The sequence below is a fragment of the Megalopta genalis genome, chromosome 14 (assembly GCF_051020955.1).
Source record: "Megalopta genalis isolate 19385.01 chromosome 14, iyMegGena1_principal, whole genome shotgun sequence".
In the NCBI taxonomy this organism is placed as follows: Eukaryota; Metazoa; Arthropoda; class Insecta; order Hymenoptera; family Halictidae; genus Megalopta; species Megalopta genalis.
The window spans coordinates 10,531,329-10,552,954 of record NC_135026.1 but is presented as its reverse complement, the minus strand read 5'-3'; the positions used below and the strand labels follow the sequence as shown (position 1 = coordinate 10,552,954).

General features: G+C 30.0%; 1 protein-coding gene and 1 long non-coding RNA gene across 12 annotated transcripts; one reads left to right on the top strand and one right to left on the bottom strand.

Moving 5' to 3' along the window:
- Positions 1-1,072: 1,072 nt before the first annotated feature.
- LOC117228513 (uncharacterized) lies at positions 1,073-1,543 on the bottom strand. The gene is made up of 2 exons (XR_004492327.2): positions 1,432-1,543; positions 1,073-1,366 (listed from the first exon to the last, which is right to left on the bottom strand). It is a non-coding gene; the product is annotated as an uncharacterized LOC117228513 (long non-coding RNA).
- Positions 1,493-21,371, top strand: Rbcn-3B (WD repeat-containing protein Rbcn-3B). Of its 11 annotated transcripts, none has more exons than XM_076526240.1 (26): positions 1,493-1,633; positions 1,722-1,944; positions 2,429-2,607; positions 2,687-2,919; positions 3,001-3,122; positions 6,328-6,518; positions 6,588-6,733; positions 7,962-7,988; positions 9,047-9,137; positions 9,223-9,634; positions 9,747-9,967; positions 10,514-10,733; positions 10,815-10,929; positions 11,035-11,240; positions 11,327-11,464; positions 11,571-11,639; positions 12,189-12,290; positions 13,611-13,823; positions 13,892-14,156; positions 14,220-14,439; positions 14,502-14,727; positions 14,819-15,144; positions 15,221-15,544; positions 15,627-15,719; positions 15,999-16,196; positions 16,293-21,371. In XM_076526240.1, exons 3-26 carry the CDS (start codon positions 2,443-2,445, stop codon positions 16,476-16,478), a joined length of 4,509 nt encoding a protein of 1,502 aa, XP_076382355.1. In that variant the 5' UTR covers positions 1,493-1,633; positions 1,722-1,944; positions 2,429-2,442; the 3' UTR covers positions 16,479-21,371. The 11 variants fall into 11 exon arrangements, with proteins under 11 accessions (XP_076382355.1, XP_076382350.1, XP_076382349.1 ...); XM_076526235.1 differs by having other exon boundaries at positions 14,804-15,144; XM_076526234.1 differs by having other exon boundaries at positions 3,001-3,143.
- Positions 21,372-21,626: the final 255 nt, after the last annotated feature.

Sequence of the window (21,626 nt, the reverse complement as noted above, 5' to 3'; positions counted from 1 at the left end):
TTAGGCGATCACTGGTGAGCGAGACGCGTGACGGGAGTCAAGAGGCGTAGCCTTCGCGATCCTTACGTTGTGTGCTGGTTAATTCCGAGCTCTGCTCTAAGGTACTACTAGACACGGCATCAGTATAATGCGTGACATCAGAATTAAATCACATTATACAATTAATTAAAATAATATGTTTCCATTATTGTAACATCCAATTGTATTATGCGAAGAAAGAATTTACATAAAAATAACAATAGGATAAGAAGCAAACTGATGAAAACTATTTTATTTGCTAATCAGTAATTATAAATAAATTGCATATCTCCAGACATCTATGTATTGTTCTTATTACTCAATTAAATTAAGATAAATTATAAAAAAAATTGCAGATTGAACATTTATTAACATATCAATTAAACTTTAAATTCATTCTGTGAAATTATAATTTTCAAAATATGCATATTTCATATTTAATCAATTTAATTTGCTTTCTATAAATTAAACACTTTCGCATATTCGTTAATGTCGAACATTAAAACAATTTAACACGTTTGGGACATCGCTGTGTTACTCTTTTGAAATTGCAGATATGTACATATATCATACTATCATAACTTATACATCTTGTTTATTCTGATGTTACGTAGATGTTTTCATCTTTGCTTCAGGGAAATTATCTAAAACCATATCTATAGGTACATATTTCCTAAGTCCGTACCTCAGCCCGATAACAGCGTCGGAAACCGTGCTACTATCGCGCCCTCTCTTCTAATCAGAACGCGCGGCGCTTCATTTGTTTTAAGTGTTATGTACATATGTACTTTTATTCACATTCTCATTGCTAGCTTCCTACTGCTATCGCTTTAGCTATTGCTAATTGTCGTTATTCTGTCTGTAAAGGTGTGAATGCACCAGCAAATAACTTACGACATTTTGTCAAATGTTGCTAGAACTCATTACAATAATTCTGCAATAATTTCAAAAGCGTTTATACACGTCTCGAGAATCATTTTCGTAAAAAAAAGTTGCAAGTTACTTGCTAGTGTATTCGTTTGTTTAATAATTTTTAATTTGATTAATAAAGCTGTTCGGTTTTAACATTTTTTGTTATTAATATAGCCTCCTCAAACATTATGCATTTTTAGTTTCATATTTTGAAGTAAAATCTCGGTACAATTTATCTTGACGATAAAATGAGAGTATTTTTTATTAAATATAGTAAGATGTTCTTCTGTAATGAAATTATTAGCCACGTGAATCGCGATAATGGATGACGTATTCCTGTGCAAAAGTTTTTTAAATACCACTTGACGAAGTACGCATGTTCTCCACGTGATTTTTTCAACTGTAATTATCTTAACGTTATAATGGAGATTTCCATCTGAAATTATTTAGTTTTTACAATAAAGATATCTAAATAAAACTAAATACATATGTATATTTTACCTCTGTCTTACGTTATATCGAGTGAGACGATTTTACTAGGGACCTTTTGACGTGGAACAGCTGATTGTATGCGTTATTCATCTGACTATTCTCAACATCAAGATGGCTGCGGTCGTGAGACTGCAGTAAGGGTTGTAAATTTTTGGCATATATCGCCAGTTACGACGTTTGGAACCATTGTCATTAACATTCAGTATTTTCGGTAAATATTTCTGTGCCTTATTATATAGAACATGCATTGGTTTGTTGAAGTAACTGCATATAAACGCAATAAAATCGAAACTCTGCAGATTATCAGTGACATCTCGTGAATGTGATGTAGCAGACGGCTCTAATTGCTTTTAATAGCTTTTCTTCGAGATCCTTAGTGTATCGCGTCGTTGCGATGGACTTTGTGATAGATATTTGTCAAGCTGTTTTTGCTACGGAAGAAGATTTGATTTGTTATCAACGAAAATACCTGCTGTTAATATCCATGTAACACTGATTATTCTTCGACTACTCTATAACAAGGTTTTGTCATTTATTTATTACGGCATTATTTTGATTGCATTGTCGGTAGATAGCCTAAGTTGAGTTACATTTCATTAAATTTCTGTTGTTTTATGTGTCGTAAGTAAAATATATTTTCAATCAGAATTTGTATCATTATACTTTTACAGTTGATACATGTCTTTTTCCTGTATGCTGTGTTTTTATATTGTTATAATAAACAATTTTTGGATTAAGAGATAGATTGATAAGATGTAATTCATGAGAGAAAATACGATGCTTATAACATTAATTTGAAAAAATAATATATCATCTGAAAATATGAATATTAACATAAATATAAAAACAAACATTATATAATACAATTAACATAAATCATAACAATTTTTTATATTTATGAAATATTAGTAATGAAACTATGAAATTATTTTTATCAAACATAGAAGTAATTATATATTATTTTAGTTTTAGTATATAATTAATATAGTTTTTATAAAAATTATAGGTTGAATATTAAAAATGACAGTGGGTACAAGCTTGGTAGTACCTATAGTTCTATGGGGTCGTATAGCTCCAACTCATTGCATTTCATGTATTTATTTATCTCGAGATCAAAAAACTTTGATAACAGGATGTTATGATGGTCAAATATGCCTGTGGCAAGTAGATCCTGAAATATTAAAGGTAAACAACTATATTTCAATTATTGAAACTGAAGAGTTTTATTAGAAACATAATAATAAGACATAGATTATATATTAAGATGACTCCAAGATGTTTACTTGTTGGTCACACGGCTCCAATAATGTGCCTCAGTCGAGCCAGTGTTATTATGGAACAGAATTACATTGTTAGTAGCAGCGAAAGTGGAGAAATGTGTACTTGGGATTTAGTTGATGGAAAATGCAGAGAAGCTGTGAAACTTAGCAGTGTTCATACACAAATGTTGCCTTACGTCTCTGCTGGAGGAGAAGATGTTAGACTTTTCTGTTCTGGGTACATATAATTTTTATACAATATTCTTGCACAAATGTTTTTATATTTGTCAATAATAATATGTTTTATTTATTATTTCAGTTATTATCCTGAGGTTTTAGTGATGGACCCCTTTAGTTTGGAAGTTCTATTTACCCTGTGTTCGCGAGTTAATCCTGATTGGATCAGTGCATTGCACGTTCTGCGGCCGGCCAAACGGAAAGGTCGGTTCTACGTGCATACAAGTTAGTTACACTCCATCACACCTACGCTTTTTACCATAAGCTGCGACCTCTTCTCTCTCTCTCTCTCTCTCTCTCTCTCTCTCTCTCTCTCTCTTTCTCTTTCTCTAATATAAATATATATACATACAGGGTTGTCTGTGCAATTGTTTCAAGTCATAACTCTATTATTAATGCATTTATGAAAAAATGCCAAAGAAGGAAGATAAATAGTTCAAAGAGCAGTTCATCTGTAGGCCCTTAGATTTTTGTTAAGTGCCTCAGTGCATGTGCAATTAACAATTGCAGTATTTCTGTAAATGGAAATGCATATTTTTTATTCCACAGATTGATTTCCCTGTTCATTCTATGTCAAAAAGTATTAGAAGTATAATTTACAAAGCTTTGTTCAAGAAGATGCTCAAACGTTTCTCCATTATATTATAAACATTTCTCATAACGTTTTTTATAGTTTTCATAACTACGTTTAAATTTTCTGTAGTTATTGCTGCACTCCTCAGAATTTATTCAAATCCTGTAAATTCTGCGAAGGATCTGAGAGAATGGATCACACCGGAATGTGCAACAATAACGGCAGATAATTTAAATGTGATTATAAAAACAATTAAAGAAATGTTATTAGAAACGTTTCAATATAATGGGAAAGTGTTTGAGCACCTTCTTCAATAAAGGCATTTTTTTTAAATATCTCGTGAACTATAATTTTTTTGCCATGATAACCTAATAATTTTTTAAGTAGAATGAACAAAGAAATCGGTATATGCAATCAAAAGTATGCAATTCTATTTAAAGAATTATTGCAATTGTTAATTGCATATGCACTGATGCACTTAAGAAAGTCTAAAAACCAAATCTAAAAAATGAAGTGCTCTTCGAACCATTAATCTTCCTTCTTTGACATGTTTTCGTAAATGCATTAATAACGGAGTTATGACCTCAAACAATTGCATAGACCACCCTGTATATATATATATACAGGGCGTTATCGCACCATTAGGTATGTGACGATTCTGTGTGCAAAAATAAGTCGAAAAAAGGAATAATATAATATAAGGAATAATATTAAATATAAAGGAATAATATTTTTCCGTTTGAAGCATTATTTACGAGAAAATCGTGTTTGAAGATGTGTAGATAATACGTTTATAATAACGTTAATTAACGTTATAATAATTATGACGTTAACTAATAATTAAAGTATTATATTCACATCTTCAAACTCGACTTTCTCATAAACAGAAAAATGTTCCTTTTTTTCGACTTATTTTCACATGTAGAATCACCACATGTCCAATAGCATCTGGTAACACCCTGTGTGTATATGTATATATAGATATATATAACAGGATTTATAATATTATATATATTTATTTATTGTATCCAACTTTTTATATTGTGCAAGTGTTTCTTATTATTATCAATTCAATTAGAATATGATCTAATCCTGTCCCTTAATATTTGTCTAATATTCATTTGCACAATATACTTGTTACCTTTTTGTTTATTAATTTCTTATATACTTTATGCTAAAATTCTATATTGAATATTAAAAGCATTAATAACTTGTTCTATTTAAGCACTATTATTTTTATAAATAAAGTATTTATATTATATAGTGTTCTTGCAGTATCGATTTTGGATCAAACAATTAATAGACATTTAGGCCTAGTAATAGACATCATAGCCTTTCTGGGTTTTCAATATTCTGCTAATCTTTCTTAAGCAATTAACTTAAAAAAGCTTTATACTTTGGGTATATTAAGGATTTATGTTCACTTGATTTCTTGAATGTAAAAAGAGTTTCTTAGATACCAATTTAATGTGGCGATAATACTAAGAAGATATAACAAATTATCTAATGATAACAATTTATAAGTTCTTAAAATTTTAACAGAGGTTATAATGTTGCAGCATGTTAGTGAAAAACATATGAAGAGATATCAATGCTATTACATTGGTAGTCAAAGCTGTATCGCATATTTCATATTTTCTTTCTCTCATACTCTTTTCGTTATCATTATTTTGAACAAAAAAGTCAAATGAATTAGGTATCATTAATAATTTAACTAACAATCCTTCTATGCTTATCCTTTACATTTGCTATTCCTTTCACAAAAATCCATCATCAAAACATACATTGCATTTACTTACAATCATTAATCATTTTCGTATCATTTTTGGGTGATAAATTATATTTATAGTAAGTATACATTACATTAAATTTATCGTTTTATAAATGTCTGTTATATTTAAGTGTAATGAATGCAATGTTTAATATTTTTATAATTTCAAACTGAGAAATATTTTAACAATTATATTTATTTATATTATAACGAATGATGTGTTAATTGATACATATAGAAATTTATGCTTTTCTTTTTTGTATGGTAGCATAATTTAAAAAGATGGGTTACAATGAATCAACCGTATACAGTTGATTGTTAATTTTACAATAGATTGTGTCTTTATGATTTGAAATAAGTGCCTCTCACTTAAGATTTTAATCTTTAAAGTAGAATTATATTATTTACGAAAAATTACGCAAACAAGCGTTATTTATGTATATGAAGCTGAAACACTTTTTTTATCCAATATGTAGTATCTTTAAAGTTTGGTATAAAATTTATAAGAAAATATTTGCATATAATTTCTGCATATATTAGGTTCATGGGAAAGTAATTCCACTGTTACATTTGCAAAAATTAATTTATTACTATAATCAATAATAAAATGTAGTCTCATCATTGCATGGTTAAAAATCAGTATTACTTTCCCATCAACACAATATGTAGAACTGCAGACCTCAATAATCATATACTAAACTTTTAAGATAACTTATGCATGACTTAAGCAAGCATGAATCATGTGATCAGTAAAGATATAATTATATCTTTATTTTAGCATAACATGTTTTATTTTACATGAAGGTATTGTTATGTTGCATGGGTTTCTATTATTAAGAACTGTAATTAGTGAGTGTTTGCAATATTCTATTCTTTTAGTATGTTCATTTAATAATGAAATTTCATTTCGTTCATTTAACTGAAATCTCTATAATTTCGAATGAATTAATAACGTTTGTAAGATGTTACTTTGTTGACTGTTATTAAAACTTCTTTTGCTTAAAATGCTATGACATCTTCTTAGAAGTGGTTAACGCGCAACAGGCGCTTCCATTAATTTAAAGACGACGTTGTGCTGGCCTTAACAACAACTGGTACAGTCAAGGTGTGGACTCTTCTTGGACATGAGAATCGAAACAGTGAACCCCTTTATGAACATGAAAGTAAACAGATACAGTGTCTTAATGCACTTGCGATGACCTGTTGCCCATATAATCAGAGGACTGTATTAATTGTGTGCTCTAAAGATTGGCAGGTACTTGTATTTATTACTGTCTTCTTGATTAGATTAAAATCACTTTGACTGGTATGTTGTTTCAATTAGATATACGATGCTGGTGATTTCTCCGTTTTATGTTCAATTTCTGCACCTCGTGGTGAACGTTGGATGGCTGGAGATTTCCTAGCTGCAGACAGAATCATTGTGTGGAGCGATGAAGGCCGTGGTTATCTATATAAATTACCAGCTAAGTATGTTTTTGAGAAAGTAATACTTCTCTTCTTTGTTATCCTATTTTTGAATCTTGAACATTTTATATTTTAATACTTTTATGAGATATTAAAATTTCATTGTTTTTTAATTAGTAGAAGAGCCTGTAAATAATTTATAACATGTTTATAAAGTATGTAACCATATTATATGTTGTTTAGTTATAAATTCATTGACCCATTTACTTAAAAGATCATTCATTTTTTACTTATAGGGTTCTGGTACATATTGACAGGTAGATGTTCTCAAAATTAGACTTATACGCTACTTCAGATATATGAATTAACATTACTTTGTTTTGAAAGAAAGACAATAGGCTACTATATAATGATCATATTTATAATATGATGATAAATACTAGTATGCATTTGTTTGAAATGTTGAATATGAGTATAATTGATGAATGCAGGAACTCTAATAAAATTAAAAAATTTTTAATTTAATAGTAAAATACGTAAAAGTATTTTCATAATAAAAACATACGACAATTAATAAAAATAATATATGTTATAGTATTTAAAAATTGCCGGTATCTTTACAAATGTAACTTGTAATGGCTCAACTTTTTTCAATAGGTATATTTCATATAAATATGTAGATGAATCCATCTTAGTCAGCTGCATTGATACTTAAATTAAGCCAAGGCTTTAATTTTAAACCAGTATGTTATTTCATAGAAGCACTTGCTTGCAATGCACATATTTCATATTTTTTCTCTTTGTATTTCTTTACTTCATTTTCCATAAACATTCATATTCAGCCATTAAGTGGGAAGTAAAAATTCGAATTTCAATTTAATTTTTATTCCTTTATACAAAATATAAGATTGATACAATTTTAATAATTCAAAAGATGAAGGAAATCTATTCTATTTATATTTCAAATAGTCATTTATTATAAACAATTTTTATATTATATATTTTTTATTTCTTATGTGCAACTTACTATTAACTAATATCTGACACACATTGTGTGCAGTGAATGTGCAAGTTCAAACCAAATTTTTTCATGTTCCTGTTAATACATTGCATTTAATGTTTGTGTTTAGTAAATAGGTAAAGAACACCAAACACAAAACATTTACATATAACAAACATCTAGTTAACATTATGACTACTTTTTATGGTGATGTGTCTTTTTCATATAATACACATCTACTCCATCTTATTTCATCTACTGCATTCTACGATGGATCTGGTGTTCTTCTAGCAAGCTGAAGGGCAAGGCTCTCAGCAGGTAACCCTGCATTATTTCTACAACACATTCTTGTGTTCTTTACTGTATTTTCTCTATCACAGTTTATGTTTCTCTTCGTGTATTTACTTAGTTAGATATGTTACTCTTCTACTGATTTTGTTTTTATTTTTAATTATTTGATTTTCTAAAAAATATATATGTGTAGGATACTTGCAGATTATTTTGTGTATGATAATATAAAAAATAAATACAGTGGAATGCTTGTTAAGAAGTATAGAAAGAAAGAAAATCTAGTAAATAATTAGATTATTGTATATTTATTTTTACTTATGTTATTATAAAACATAGTATTATGAAAATGTCTAAGTTCCATACAAATTAAAAATATAATGTTCAATGTAATTTTTTTAATTTTTTTGTTCTAAACTTTTTAATTCCATTTATTATTGTTTCATTTGCGTAAATTAAATTTATTATATTTCCATAAAGAAATTATTTATACTATCTTTTGAAAAGTGTATCATTCTTATTTTAATTTGTAAGTAAATGTAGAATGTATGATATAAATGTATTCAGTGAAGAAAGACATTATAAACAAGGCACTATATCTTTATGTATTTCAGATCTTCTGTTTTCATCTTACATTTGTTCTCAATTGCTTTGCACGTATCACTACTTCATTCATTGCTATATCACAAAATGGGTGAATGTTAAATTTATTTAAATGAAAATTTATATTACACCACATTTAGTTACATATTCATGCTGACTTTATTTATTGAGCTTATTGCGAAAATATGTTTTTGTATTAACTGTATAGCTTGAAGCAAATAAGATTGTGTAATATAATATTACTTAATTATTTCCTTTTACTGAATAAGTAATAAAATAAAGAAGTAAAACTAATATTTGTTATCACGTAAATAAGCTTTTATAAAACATGATAATTACCATTTATGGGTTAAATAAAAGTATTAATCCTATAGTTTATGAGATATGTATGTCTATTACAAATTATTGTCCATAAATGGTGTTATTATTCAGTAAAAGAGATTATATATTATTGTAATATATTGTTGTCTATTTTAATTATACAGTAGCGTTGCAGACAATAAAAATTTTCATACTGCAAGTGTTGAATATGACCAACCATACTTGTACTGTACCTTGATACAACCTGGGGATAAGGTAATTGTAAAATGCAAAATAATAAAGTTTCAATTATAAATTTATCATAAAAATCAATTATTGTAACATTACATTTTTGTTCTAGCCATTATCATGCCCACCAGCAATGCGATTAGTTACAGTTCAAAAACAGAGTAAAACAGTAAAATATTTATTGCGTGGTGATAGCGAAGGTGTTGTTGTTCTTTGGACAGTGCCAGAAGTAACAACTCAACCAGCTCAAATTTCTCAAAATGATCGCTCAACAGCTCTCTCTTTACCCCCAACAGTAAAACCAAGTCTTACGGCTGCTTGGAAAGAAATGAAACCACCACCAGTTGGTATATTAGATCAATTAGACAGTGGGGATGGACATGGAATAAAGTTAACAGCTAGTATATATTTACCACAACAAAGTCGTTTAGTTGTTGGTCGTGAAGATGGCAGTATTATCATTGTTCCTGCGACACAAACAGTTATGCTTCAATTACTTCATGGCAACCATCAACAATACGATGGTAAAGTACACTTTAGCATATTTTTATAAATACTAGTGTTTTAAACAGATCATTTGAAGTAAAATTTACTTACTTATACTTTCTTCTTTTTATTTAATTATATGATCTATAGATTGGCCTCCACACCAAATACTTTTAGGCCATTCTGGCCGGGTAAATTGTCTTTTATATCCACATGGAGCTGCACCACGTTATGATCGAGTACATCTTGTTTCTGGTTCTGTCGATTTTGCTGTCTGTTTGTGGGATCTTTATGCTGGTACACTAATTCATAGGTTTTGTGTCCACGCTGGTGAAATTACACAATTAATGGTACCACCTGATAACTGTAGTGTATGTATTTCTCTCTTTTGTAATTGTTATAATCAGTATCAGCTATACAGAATGTCCCGAGCATCATAACAGTACACGGGCGTGTATAATAAACCCGTATTTTTAGTAATGTGAAAATATATCAGAAAGGTATGATTTGGTTTGTCAACTTTACCTTTTTTTAGAGTGCATCCACGTTTCAGTGATGTAACCAAATATCTTGTGAGGTACTGAAAATATGAACAATCTTTTTGTATTATCAATACTTCATGAAATATTTTGTTACATTATTTAAGCATGGGCCGATTGTATGTTCCTACCGCTATCGAGCAATAATTAAGTTCAATTTAAGAAAATTCTACATTATTTTTGGATTTTTGTTGACATTTTGAGAAGTACATCGACTTATATTTCTCTCTGATATATTCCCAAAATATCAAAAATAAGAAAAACATTTGAAATGCACAAGTTAGATGGGACAGCTGGTATAATGGTATTCATTCATTTTATGGATGAAGTTACTGTTGTTTTATTTTTATTTAATTATAATACCATTGTTTCTTATAGCCTAGAATACAAAAATGCGTTTGCAGTGTTGCATCAGACCACAGTGTGACTTTATTATCATTAGCGGAAAGAAAATGTGTTTGTCTTGCTTCTCGCCATCTATTTCCAGTTGTTACAATAAAGTGGAGGCCACTGGATGACTTTATGATAGTAGGATGTTCAGATGGGGCTGTATATGTATGGCAAATGGAGACTGGTCATTTAGATCGCGTATTACATGGTACATATGCATTTTATATGATATTAATTTTAACACATATATAGCTATGATATTATAAAGTCGAAACTAAAATTCATACAGGTATTATTGCTGAAGAAGTACTCTACGCTTGTGACGAAAATACAATGACAGCATCTGGTGGGTCAGCTACGGGAGGTGAATTAGGCTTAGCCAATCCTGCCGTGCATTTTTTTAGGTAAATGAAATCTTGCAACATGGATGGTGAGAACCTTGAGTGAATTTTTGGGAGAGGAACCTGGGAAGTAACTTTTTAATTACATTCTTGATTCTGTTCCTTCAGAGGTTTAAGACACAGAAACCTATCTGCTATAAGGCATGCAACACAAAGAGGGCTACATCAATTACAGCAACTTCACGGTGGACATGGACCAGACCATGGAAATCAAATAAAAGCGAAAGGTGCACCTTTAATGATTCAAGGCTTCAGGAGTAATCCCAAAGATCCGGAAAGTCATATTTTATTTTTCGACATAGAAGCTTTAATAGGTATTAAATTTTTTACTATGTTTATAAAATATGTAATAGCAAATTACTTTTTCTATATGATAGTATTTTTTGTCCTTTTTATGTAGTACAATTACTTAGCGACGAGTATGGAGCAATGTCACCTGGTTCTTTGGAAGCACAAGGTTTAATTTCAGCATCGGAGTATCAAAAGGTTGCAGCCCTTACACAATCTGCCAGTCCGGATGCTCACAAGAAAATTGCAGGTGAAACTTATTTTTTTTCTTCTATAATAAACGTGAATATTACTACCAGAAATTAACCAATATGTATATTAATGAAAAACATTTACATTAACATGCCAATTTGTAGACTTTTTTGGTCGTGTCAAGGATAAAGCAGGCGACGTTGAACGAATTTTAAAGGAAAAGGATCGTCACGGTATCGTGCTCTGTTATTGTTTCATTTTATGAATCGTAGTTTGTATATATATTTTTGTAGAGTGAAGATCTTACAAAGAATTGAGGATCATTAGTTTTTTCTTATATATCATTCCTTGCACAAATTCTTCAATATATGTCTGGATACACACATAAAGGTTCTTACATGATTGCATGTTCATAGGTGTAGGCAGGATTATGTCAGATATAATGTATTCAATATATATTTTGAATCTTGAAATAGTTTTGTTTTAGACAATGTTACACGTTCGTTCAAGTAGTACTTATGTATTTTATCTCACTCGAATCTTCAATCCATATATCGTAGTTGAAAACGATTACAATTTATTGTATCTTTGTTATTTACTTGATAAATATGTTTCAGTGAAAGTTTGTATGGAGAAATAGTGCTTTGTACTCTTGATTCAAATTCGTATAATATTCAGATGTTGCATTACCGTTAATCCTTATTTCAATCATAGTTGTTAATTAGAAGATTTGTGTTCAAAATATTTTTAGATTATTATCTAAAGCCAATTTCTTTCTGTAGGTATATTGGCTAAAATGAAGGAGGGTGCAGAGAACGTTCACACTAAAATTCAGGCCAAGGTGGAAAGCGTTGGCCTCAAGCCGTCGACTCTCGACGGCAAAGGTTAGCCATGATTTAAGGAAAATGATAAAATCATTGTAGTTTCAGCTGTCAAAATTACATCGCATGAGTTCTTTTTGTTAGTTTAGATTCGAAGTTTCGTTCTTAATCTCTTCTTTTCTTTTCCATAAAAATGGTGTCTATTCCTTAATTTTGGCGTTTTCAGTACTAACTGTTGTTTCAGTGCACTTATGCGTTAGTTTATTGTATTAGTACTTTTACATTTGACACAAATCACCAATTTGTTATTATAATAATAATATCTTTGTGTAAGATAACAATAATACACGATATGTTTGTAGAGTGAGTTATATAACTAGGACATTTCATGTATAGGAAGCTAGTCACGTTTTTTTAGAAAGGCATGTATTTATGAATTATCGTCATTTTTTATGTATTTATGAATTATAAATATATGAAAAATAACAATGTATGTATACATATATGCAGAGTATGTCATGAGAGAAAGAATATTTGCATATCTCTACTGAAACTGAATATTAAAAATTATTCGACAGGACAAACGAAATAATATTATATAAAAATCATCGATATTTTTTTTAAATGCAACATATATTTTTATTTTCATAATCAAGAGCAGTGTAAGCTAGATCATTAAACTCACTTTAACATCAACTACAATATAAGTAAGTAATAAGCTTAAATATATCGACAAGTTTCAAATAATCATAAATACAATATACAACAATAATAAAACTAAAACTCTTCGTTTTAGATACTTCCCTCTACTTTCAATGCCTGAGATATATAAGTGTTCTGGTTCTCGTTTTACATTGTATATATCTAATATATATATATTAGATATACATTATCATTACTAGTATCTTTTAATATATTGCGGGTATGTAAAGAACATTTCTTTTTGTAAAATGAAAATATAAAAACGTTTTTATAATACCTTCAATACTTTAAGAGATAATGGACCGTTTTTTACCTAAGCATATATGCTGTATCTGTATGTATATGTATGATGACATGTAATAATTGCTCAAGCTTAATATTCATAATATATAATGTCTCGCACATTTCAGGTTTTCGTTGTGTATATTAATGTTTTCATTTCTTAAATTCATGCTGCTATAAAACTTTCCATAGATAGTGAGAACATTTAGGATTGAAACCAATTAATTTCTTATTTGTGAAGAAGTTTTTATATGTTTATTTGAGAGAACGTTTGGAATAGAGTATATGGAAAGCTTCAACATTAAAATTTTTGTTACACTTCATTTTGTTGATGCACATTTTACAGATTACAAATTTTGAAACTCATACATGTGTAACATTTGATTGATATTTTTACAGGTGAAAACTGGAGTAACAGCGATACTGCGAAAAGCAATCTAAAACGAAATGGAGCTTTTAATGAACCAAATGCAACTATGGAAGTTGCTCAGCTTATACTAAGTCTGTTACATTCGTGGGGTTTAGATCCAGATTTAGATCGTGTTTGTGAAGGAAAACTAGGTCTACTGAGACCCATGGTTCCTGTTTCATTTGGAGTATTGTCCAAAGGAGGTAAGATATTTAATATTTTTATTGCAATATTATTATATAAATACTTCAATTATCATTGTTTATTGTAGGTTACATGTCATTGCTACTACCAACTTGGCAGACTCAACTGGAACCTGTCGGTGAACCCACAACTCAATTAGAACAACGTTTGCCAGTTGAATTAGTTAGACAAGAGAGACTTACCAGAGCATTCACAGCAAGAGCACATTGGGAGTTATCTACCACATTAACTAGTAATCATTTATTGGCAGTAGTTGCTTTGGCAAATACTTTAATGTCAATGAACAATGCAACTTTTGTACCTGAACAAGAACGGAATCGAAAAATGCATAGGTTAGCGTTTTGTTGTAGAACAACTGAAATACAGAATAGATTTCATCTTTATATTTTATATAGGCCTGGTAATAGATCAGCAGTTAGCTGGAATAAGGCAGAAGAGGAAAATGAGGAAATGTATACAGCACAACAAGCACAGATTAAACAAGGTTGGTCCCTTTTAGCAACACTACATTGTGTGCTCTTGCCTGATAAAGTAACTGCACAAGGTGGTGCAAAGACATTCAAACGACCTCAAGTCGAAATGATGGCAAGGAGATGGCAACATCAGTGTCTCGAGGTTAGTTGCTAGTAAAGTAAATATACAGAATGAATTTAAACAAAGTGGTGATGATATTTCAGATTCGTGAAGCTGCTCAGGCTTTACTGCTTGCTGAATTAACTAGAATGGGCCCAAAAGGAAGAAAAACACTTGTAGACAGTTGGTCACAGTACTTACCAATGTATAGTACTCAAGAACCCATTGCACCACAAATTCAGAATCAAAGCCCTCCAGCATCTGGTAGTCCAGTACCTCCAACTGAATCACATCCAGAAGAAGAAGACGAAGAAGAGGAATTAACCGAAGGTATTTGATACGTTAAATTATTCTTACACAATTTCACTTTATAAACAAATATGCAAACTGTACATACTCATATCAGCAGAAATAAATACAGCTAGGAAACCTTCAAGTGTAGCAGAATTGAAAAGGAAGCAGACCACAGCGGTTGTATTATTAGGTGTAATAGGAGCTGAATTTGGTCAGGATGTTGCCACAATGATTCATAGAAGGGATAATGATCAAAGGCGAAAGAGTTCCATTGTAGAAGGTTTTGGAATAGGAAATAATGATCTTGCCAGGCATACCAGTATGGCACTTACGCATCTATTACATGCGCCACATTCGCCAAAATTGCCCTTACATACTGCTTTAAGAAGAGCAGCAATTGATCTCATTGGTAGAGGTTTCACCGTTTGGGAACCTTATCTTGATGTGTCAAAGGTCTAAATCAACTTTCACTAATATTACTTAATAATATATAGGTAATAGGTATTAATTTCATCCTTCAATAATACAGGTATTGTTGGGACTTTTGGAAATGTGCTGCGATGCAGATAAATTAGTACCAAGCATGACTTACGGCCTTCCGCTTACGCCCCAGGCAGATACATGTCGTACAGCTCGTCACGCTTTAACTTTGATAGCTACTGCCAGACCCGCTGCATTCATCACTACGATGGCACGAGAGGTGGCTAGATACAATACATTGCAACAAAATGCGCAAACGTTAAATGTAAATATGGGTGCAAGCGTGCTAGCTAAAGCAAAACCAGAAATACTCAGAATTGTTGAACAGCTAATCGATAAAATGCAAAGTGAAATGAGCGATCTTTTAGTAGAGGTAGGAATAGTATTACTCATTAAACTTAGGAAATTAATAATTTTATTATGTATTTAAAATATAATATAATCAACGTCCACAGGTCATGGATATTATTTTACATTGTTTGGACCCAGGTCATCTGAAAACCAAACCTTTAAACGATGTATTTCCAGCAGTGTGTAGATTTAATCAAGTAAGTCCATAAAAATTATTTATACTAAAATAATAATACATGTTTTTTTATACTTGCCTTTAATATTTGGTTTACAATGTTGTATTATGAATAATATCTATTTACATAACTTGTGATAAAATATAAATATATTAACATATTTTCGCTAATGATCATTTGTCAAGATTGCAATACATCTTTTAACACCCTGCATTTGGCGATTGTCATGTTACATCAGTTAGTAATTAAATCGAAAAAGTTAAATATTAACTGATAAAAATCATTGATTATTTTCTTTAGGTAAGTCATTGTCCAGCAACGCGTAGGATAGCAGTAGGTAGTCGAAACGGTCAACTCGCCCTGTACGAATTACGAGGTAACGTTAAATGCCAGACAGTAGCAGCTCATTCAGGATCTGTAACCGCACTAGCATTTTCACCCGAGGGCAAGTTCCTGGTTAGTTATTCTTGTACAGAAAACAAGCTATGTTTTTGGCAGGTAAGAACAACTTTTGTTTATAATGATATTTTAATGTAGTTAAATTATTATAACATACTAGTTGCATCTTCATTGGAAATATTCAACATTTTTCAGCAAACAAGTAGCGGTATGTTTGGTCTAGGAAATTCACAAACACGTTGTGTTAAGTCATACAGTACCGCGCCGATTAATGATGTAGCGCGTTTAAATCCTATGCGACTAGCTAAACTGATATGGATAAATAACCGTACGGTTACGTTAATGCTTGCTGACGGATCTGAAACACGGTTCAACGTATAAACTGTATACGATTCTGTATATTCTAGTACCGACCAAACAAAAACAAAAAAAAGAACAAACAGTACAGCAATTGGGATCAGTCTACAAGCAGAAACGTGGAATAATTGTAGGCAAAAAAAGAGCCGAAAGTGCCGTCGTGATTGCTGGTGGGTTTGTTGGTACTTAATAGTGCTAGTGGTATCTACCTGGATATGGTTATCATACGGAAGTAAGCTCTATCAGTGACGAGTATTGTTCCACGACGCAGGATATTGTATAACAATCGTCATCAGGCATGATACGGAATTTGTTCCTTTTTAGTCTATTTCTTTCTTCCAATTATATAATTACATTGTTCCATTTCTTTTCTGCGTACAAACACATTCGATTTTTGCATTGTAGTAAACACCAGAAATAGGTTTGAACGTCATCACGCTTTAAGAAGAATGTTCTTTTAATGTTAGCTACATATAATCGTGGATTGCAACTACATCGTTAGTATCTGGTGAATCTAAGGTCAAAATAAAACAAAAAAAAACAATATAAAACGCTTTCATACTGACGAATATATATGATGTGTAACTTGTTGAACATTTCTACGTAAAGCAAATTATGTGTGTATTGTACATTGTGCAACATTATACTATGGCGTGTGTCATTTAGGCCACGTTTGCATATTCCTGAAACCGCGGTATAATGGTTAAAAATAATTGCCATATAAAACCTCGCGGTATGAAGTACATACATGTATATATATATACCAAAAAAAGGAAAATAAGAAAAAATATGAATTGTCGCCCAAGGATTTGTACATACATAATACTTATACTGGCGAATGATAGATAAATATAGTAATTTGTATGGAGAGTTTATTCCGTTTATGTGTAGTGGAACGCTTCAAACGAATTCTTAATTTTCATGGTGTTATTTATACCAATTTTAGCAAGTTAAATGTATTCGCATCTTAAATGAAATTTTTAGCTATACTTCGGAATCTGATCTTAAAAGGCCACTCTGTTGCATGTTTGATATTTACAATTACAAACAGCGAAAGTGCAAATCAGCTATTAAATTCCTGATAAGCGAAAGTGTGATTTCCAAAATAATCATTTCAACTTTCAAAATCCTTCGTAGTTACCTTACAACTTTCATAAGTATTCCATGCGTATACGTTTATGTAATAAATATTTATTTCGTCGTTTAGGATCGAGGAAACGACGGATTGAATCTAATCTGTATAGTGATTCGAACGTAAAGTGTGATTACTGTTATTTTCTCTTTTTAATTAAAATATCTCTAGATTCGTAAACAACAAACGTTACGATAGAGACTATGCTAGATGATATTAAGTTTATTTAGCTTAATTTATTTTCGTTATTTCGAGTCTTATAAATCTAGTACTGTTTTCTGTAAACACGACAAACGCGTACGTGTTGTGTGTACGTATTGATGACTAGACAAATTATGACTCCGTTGTCCAACTTCTTACTGGTGTGGAATGAAGTATGCAATTGTATGTGCGATCCTTATGTTTCAAATTTGTTATGATCATTATGCATCACACAAAATTACAATTCAATCTTTCAATCAATGAAACATATTTAAATATAATCGGGAATATGTGTCTGAAATCGATAGTAAAATATCTTCAAACATTTATAGCATTTAGGTCATTATATATATATATATATATAATTTGGCTTCAATTCGAACATAGTATAATACATAGTAGAGATCCATAAGAATTTATTCAAACAATAGATGAGAAATTAAAACAACATGTAAAACATTATTTTCGTTACTTGCTTGATTAAATTTTAATTCGAAGTGCATAAATACACAATGTAAAGCATCATTTCATTGGTAAGGCTACATACAGCTGTTTAAAATACTCTTTTATATAGAAGTACTAAAACATACTTATCTCATCAGTTAAGTATATGTATGCTTTGAATGAATTCTTGTACATTATTTTAATTGGTCAGCAATTATTCGAATACAATTTTTTTCTCTGCTATGTAATATAAATAATACTCTTAATATATAAAATGTATAAAACTCATACAAGACTTTTAGCAAATTGAAAACTGTCTTTTCTTGTGTACTTTATATATACTTATGTATAATGCCACAGATAAATACAAACAAAAGCATAATAGGAAAACATTTCATTAGAAATATAAGAAAGTAAAGTATTACATTAAATGGAAAAGTAAGAATAGACTGTATAAAAAAGCTTGTAAAGTATTTGGTACATTATATAAGCTTATTTCCATATATCATACATTTCCATTTTCACATACTTCTTCATTCTTTAGTTTCAAGTGGTATTATACTTATAAGTATGTATTAAGTGTGTAAAAATTGTACTTTGAATGTTTAAATACATAGCTATATGCAATGTGTGCTACGTATAAAACTAAACAAAAACTGCAATCCAAGTAACATAACATTCGTACGTCGAGAATAATGAATATAATTTTGTTATCGGTATGTCAGATCCATTTGCCAAAGTAGTAAGTTATATATTCTTCAAAGGGCAATTGTTGAAAGTTTCTACAATATAAAAATATATTACTAATAACCTAGTTAAAAAATGTGAAAAATTAATGCTTGAAACAGACATGAAGTTGAAAGTATACTTATTCACATAATACAAGTTCCATTTGTTTACTTTCTGCACATTTGTTTAAAGATCGAAGTAGGTGAATGGATTGACTTATTGAAAAAATTAAATAATATTAATATTGTGAATACCGTCAGTACCGTTAGTACTGCAGACACGTCTATCAGAATGAAATACTCGTAAATGCCAAAAAAATATAGATTTCGTGAGGAGGTATGAGACGACGGAATTTACTCAATATTACATCCCATCGTGGTGAATTAAACAATTTTCCCGTGTTGCTTGTATTTTGTATATAAAATCGAACTATGCCTGATTGTATCTATGTAATTTATGTGTATATTATGTATTTTATTGTGCGTTATTGGCTAAACCCAGTCCTGTTCAGTATTGACCTTGAAATCAATGTGGTTTTCTACAGTTTCAGTTATTTATAGTACACCGAAAATCAGAATGTTTCTCTACATTACTCTACTGTCTAGATGTTTTTTTTAACAATCTGCGTGATAAGAGTACGGTGGATAACTATTGTGACTGTCGGTGTGTTTGTATTAGATAAAGCGATAACTCATTTGTGCGTATTCGATATAAATGCAATAAAGTAAGCACAAAGAATGAATAGAGAAATATTAAAATGTATAAGGTTTTCAAATCATGAATAGGATTGGGATTAACGAAGCGCTATGGATAAAATGAAAGACTTTTCACCTCAAGGATACTTCTGTCAAATTATCTAAAAAAATATGTGACTTTCATTACTTTTTGTAGAGAACACTACACATGATATATGATAAGGAAAGTTTTTGGGTGTTATTATAACACATACAGGGTTAGTCGCTTATGATCTTCACCTAGAACATCTTCGTTGTTTTTAATATAATATGATAAAATATATAAAGACAAAATCCAAGGGATATTATTGTGGTACAGAGATTTTTTTCTCAAGATTATTGCTTCTTTGAGTCAAATATTTTTTTCTTCTATAGTTTCTCGTATCATTAAACGCAGCGGATATATTTTAAATGCAAATTGTAGGCGACTCATCCTACATAAAGTGCAAAATAACTACTGTTAAATTCTGTTTTTATGATAAAACTCTCACTGCATTCCTGCAAAATTTAAACTTTCTTCAGGGTGAACCCTTTTTGTGATGGACATTTTCAACTATTCTAAGAATATGCTAGTCTTCATCGAATTATATTTCTTAGTGATAATAATGGATAAGGTTGGAGTGTTTGACCACGTTTATTTTGTTACGGCTCGAAATTTCGGGCCGAGTCTCGAAAGCTCGTAAAGTTCGGGTACCTGCACACTCCTGGGATAAGGCAATAGCCATGAAACAAAAGTTTTAATATTGCAAATTTTTAATGTAATAAAACCCAACAAGTTTCTTTATCATATCGTATTCAGTCTTAAACAAGAAATAATAAAATTCACTTTTTAGATAGTATAATCGGGAAGTACCCTTAACAATTTCTCTCCTATGATTGATAACTGTTATCAGTGATGGAAACCATAACAATTCCGCGGTTTAAAAACAATTTTTGGAAATGTCACTATTACAGTCTAAAAACTTTTTACAATCCAAATGTATATTTTGATATAGATTCTGAAATTATATTTAAAAACAAAAGTATTTCATATTCTTTCATTCGAGCAAAGTGCAAGAATTTTTGAAGATTTCAAAGTTTCTGTATTTTTCCATTATTTGTTCAGTACTATTCGAGCAATTCTACATTCCATCACTAATGGTAACGTTTAATGCAAAGAAAAGTATATCGCACATGTTGTTAATCGTTATGCAATAATTGAATGTATTTAAATGTAATCAATGTGAAACGAAACGTTGCGTTGAACGATAATATATATACCATGATAACGAAGATCTTTTTTATCTTGGTAAATATTAATTCTCGCATTATTTTATTACTAAGTAATATTAAAATAGTTTCGTATTGTAGAAATCAAAATTTTAATTTATTAATAATAAAACTTTAATTTGTTTATATCACAGATTTAACAATAAAACTGACCTCTTAGATTTAAATCTCAAGAATTCAAAATAGGACTGCAAGGTCTCGGGTAATTGCATTGTAGAGAAGAAAATTATTTCATAATCTGTAAATCTCTTTTAATAATGTACTCACAAGCAATAATTAATTTAGTATATGATTTAACTTACATAACGAAATTCTTTATTTAAATTATAACTTGTTAACTACTTCCAATCATATGTAATCATTATAATTTCATGTAAATGAATTAATTAAACATGATAACTATGTTTTTTTAGTAGTTTCTTATTTGAAATATACGTTAGCAATACACCGTCATTATTATATCGTAATCCATGTTTTCATAAATAACACTGAACCAATTTATTACCACATATTACTCAGAGATCTTCTTCATACATGGTTATGTTATTGAAACTATTTCTGTAGAGACTTATCCGAATGTTTATTTTTACAATTCTAGTTTCCACACGTTTTATTATCTAATCATTATATTATTTAGATACATTATCGCCTAGCAGTGAACTC

Excerpts from the sequence above, each read along its gene's own strand:
- Rbcn-3B (XM_033484301.2), top strand. The coding sequence starts at position 2,443 with ATGACAGTGGGTACAAGCTTGGTAGTACCTATAGTTCTATGGGGTCGT. Across the intron at positions 11,465-11,570 it reads TGCTCACAAGAAAATTGCAG|ACTTTTTTGGTCGTGTCAAG; the intron begins GTGAAACTTATT and ends GCCAATTTGTAG. Across the intron at positions 15,545-15,626 it reads TGAGCGATCTTTTAGTAGAG|GTCATGGATATTATTTTACA; the intron begins GTAGGAATAGTA and ends CAACGTCCACAG.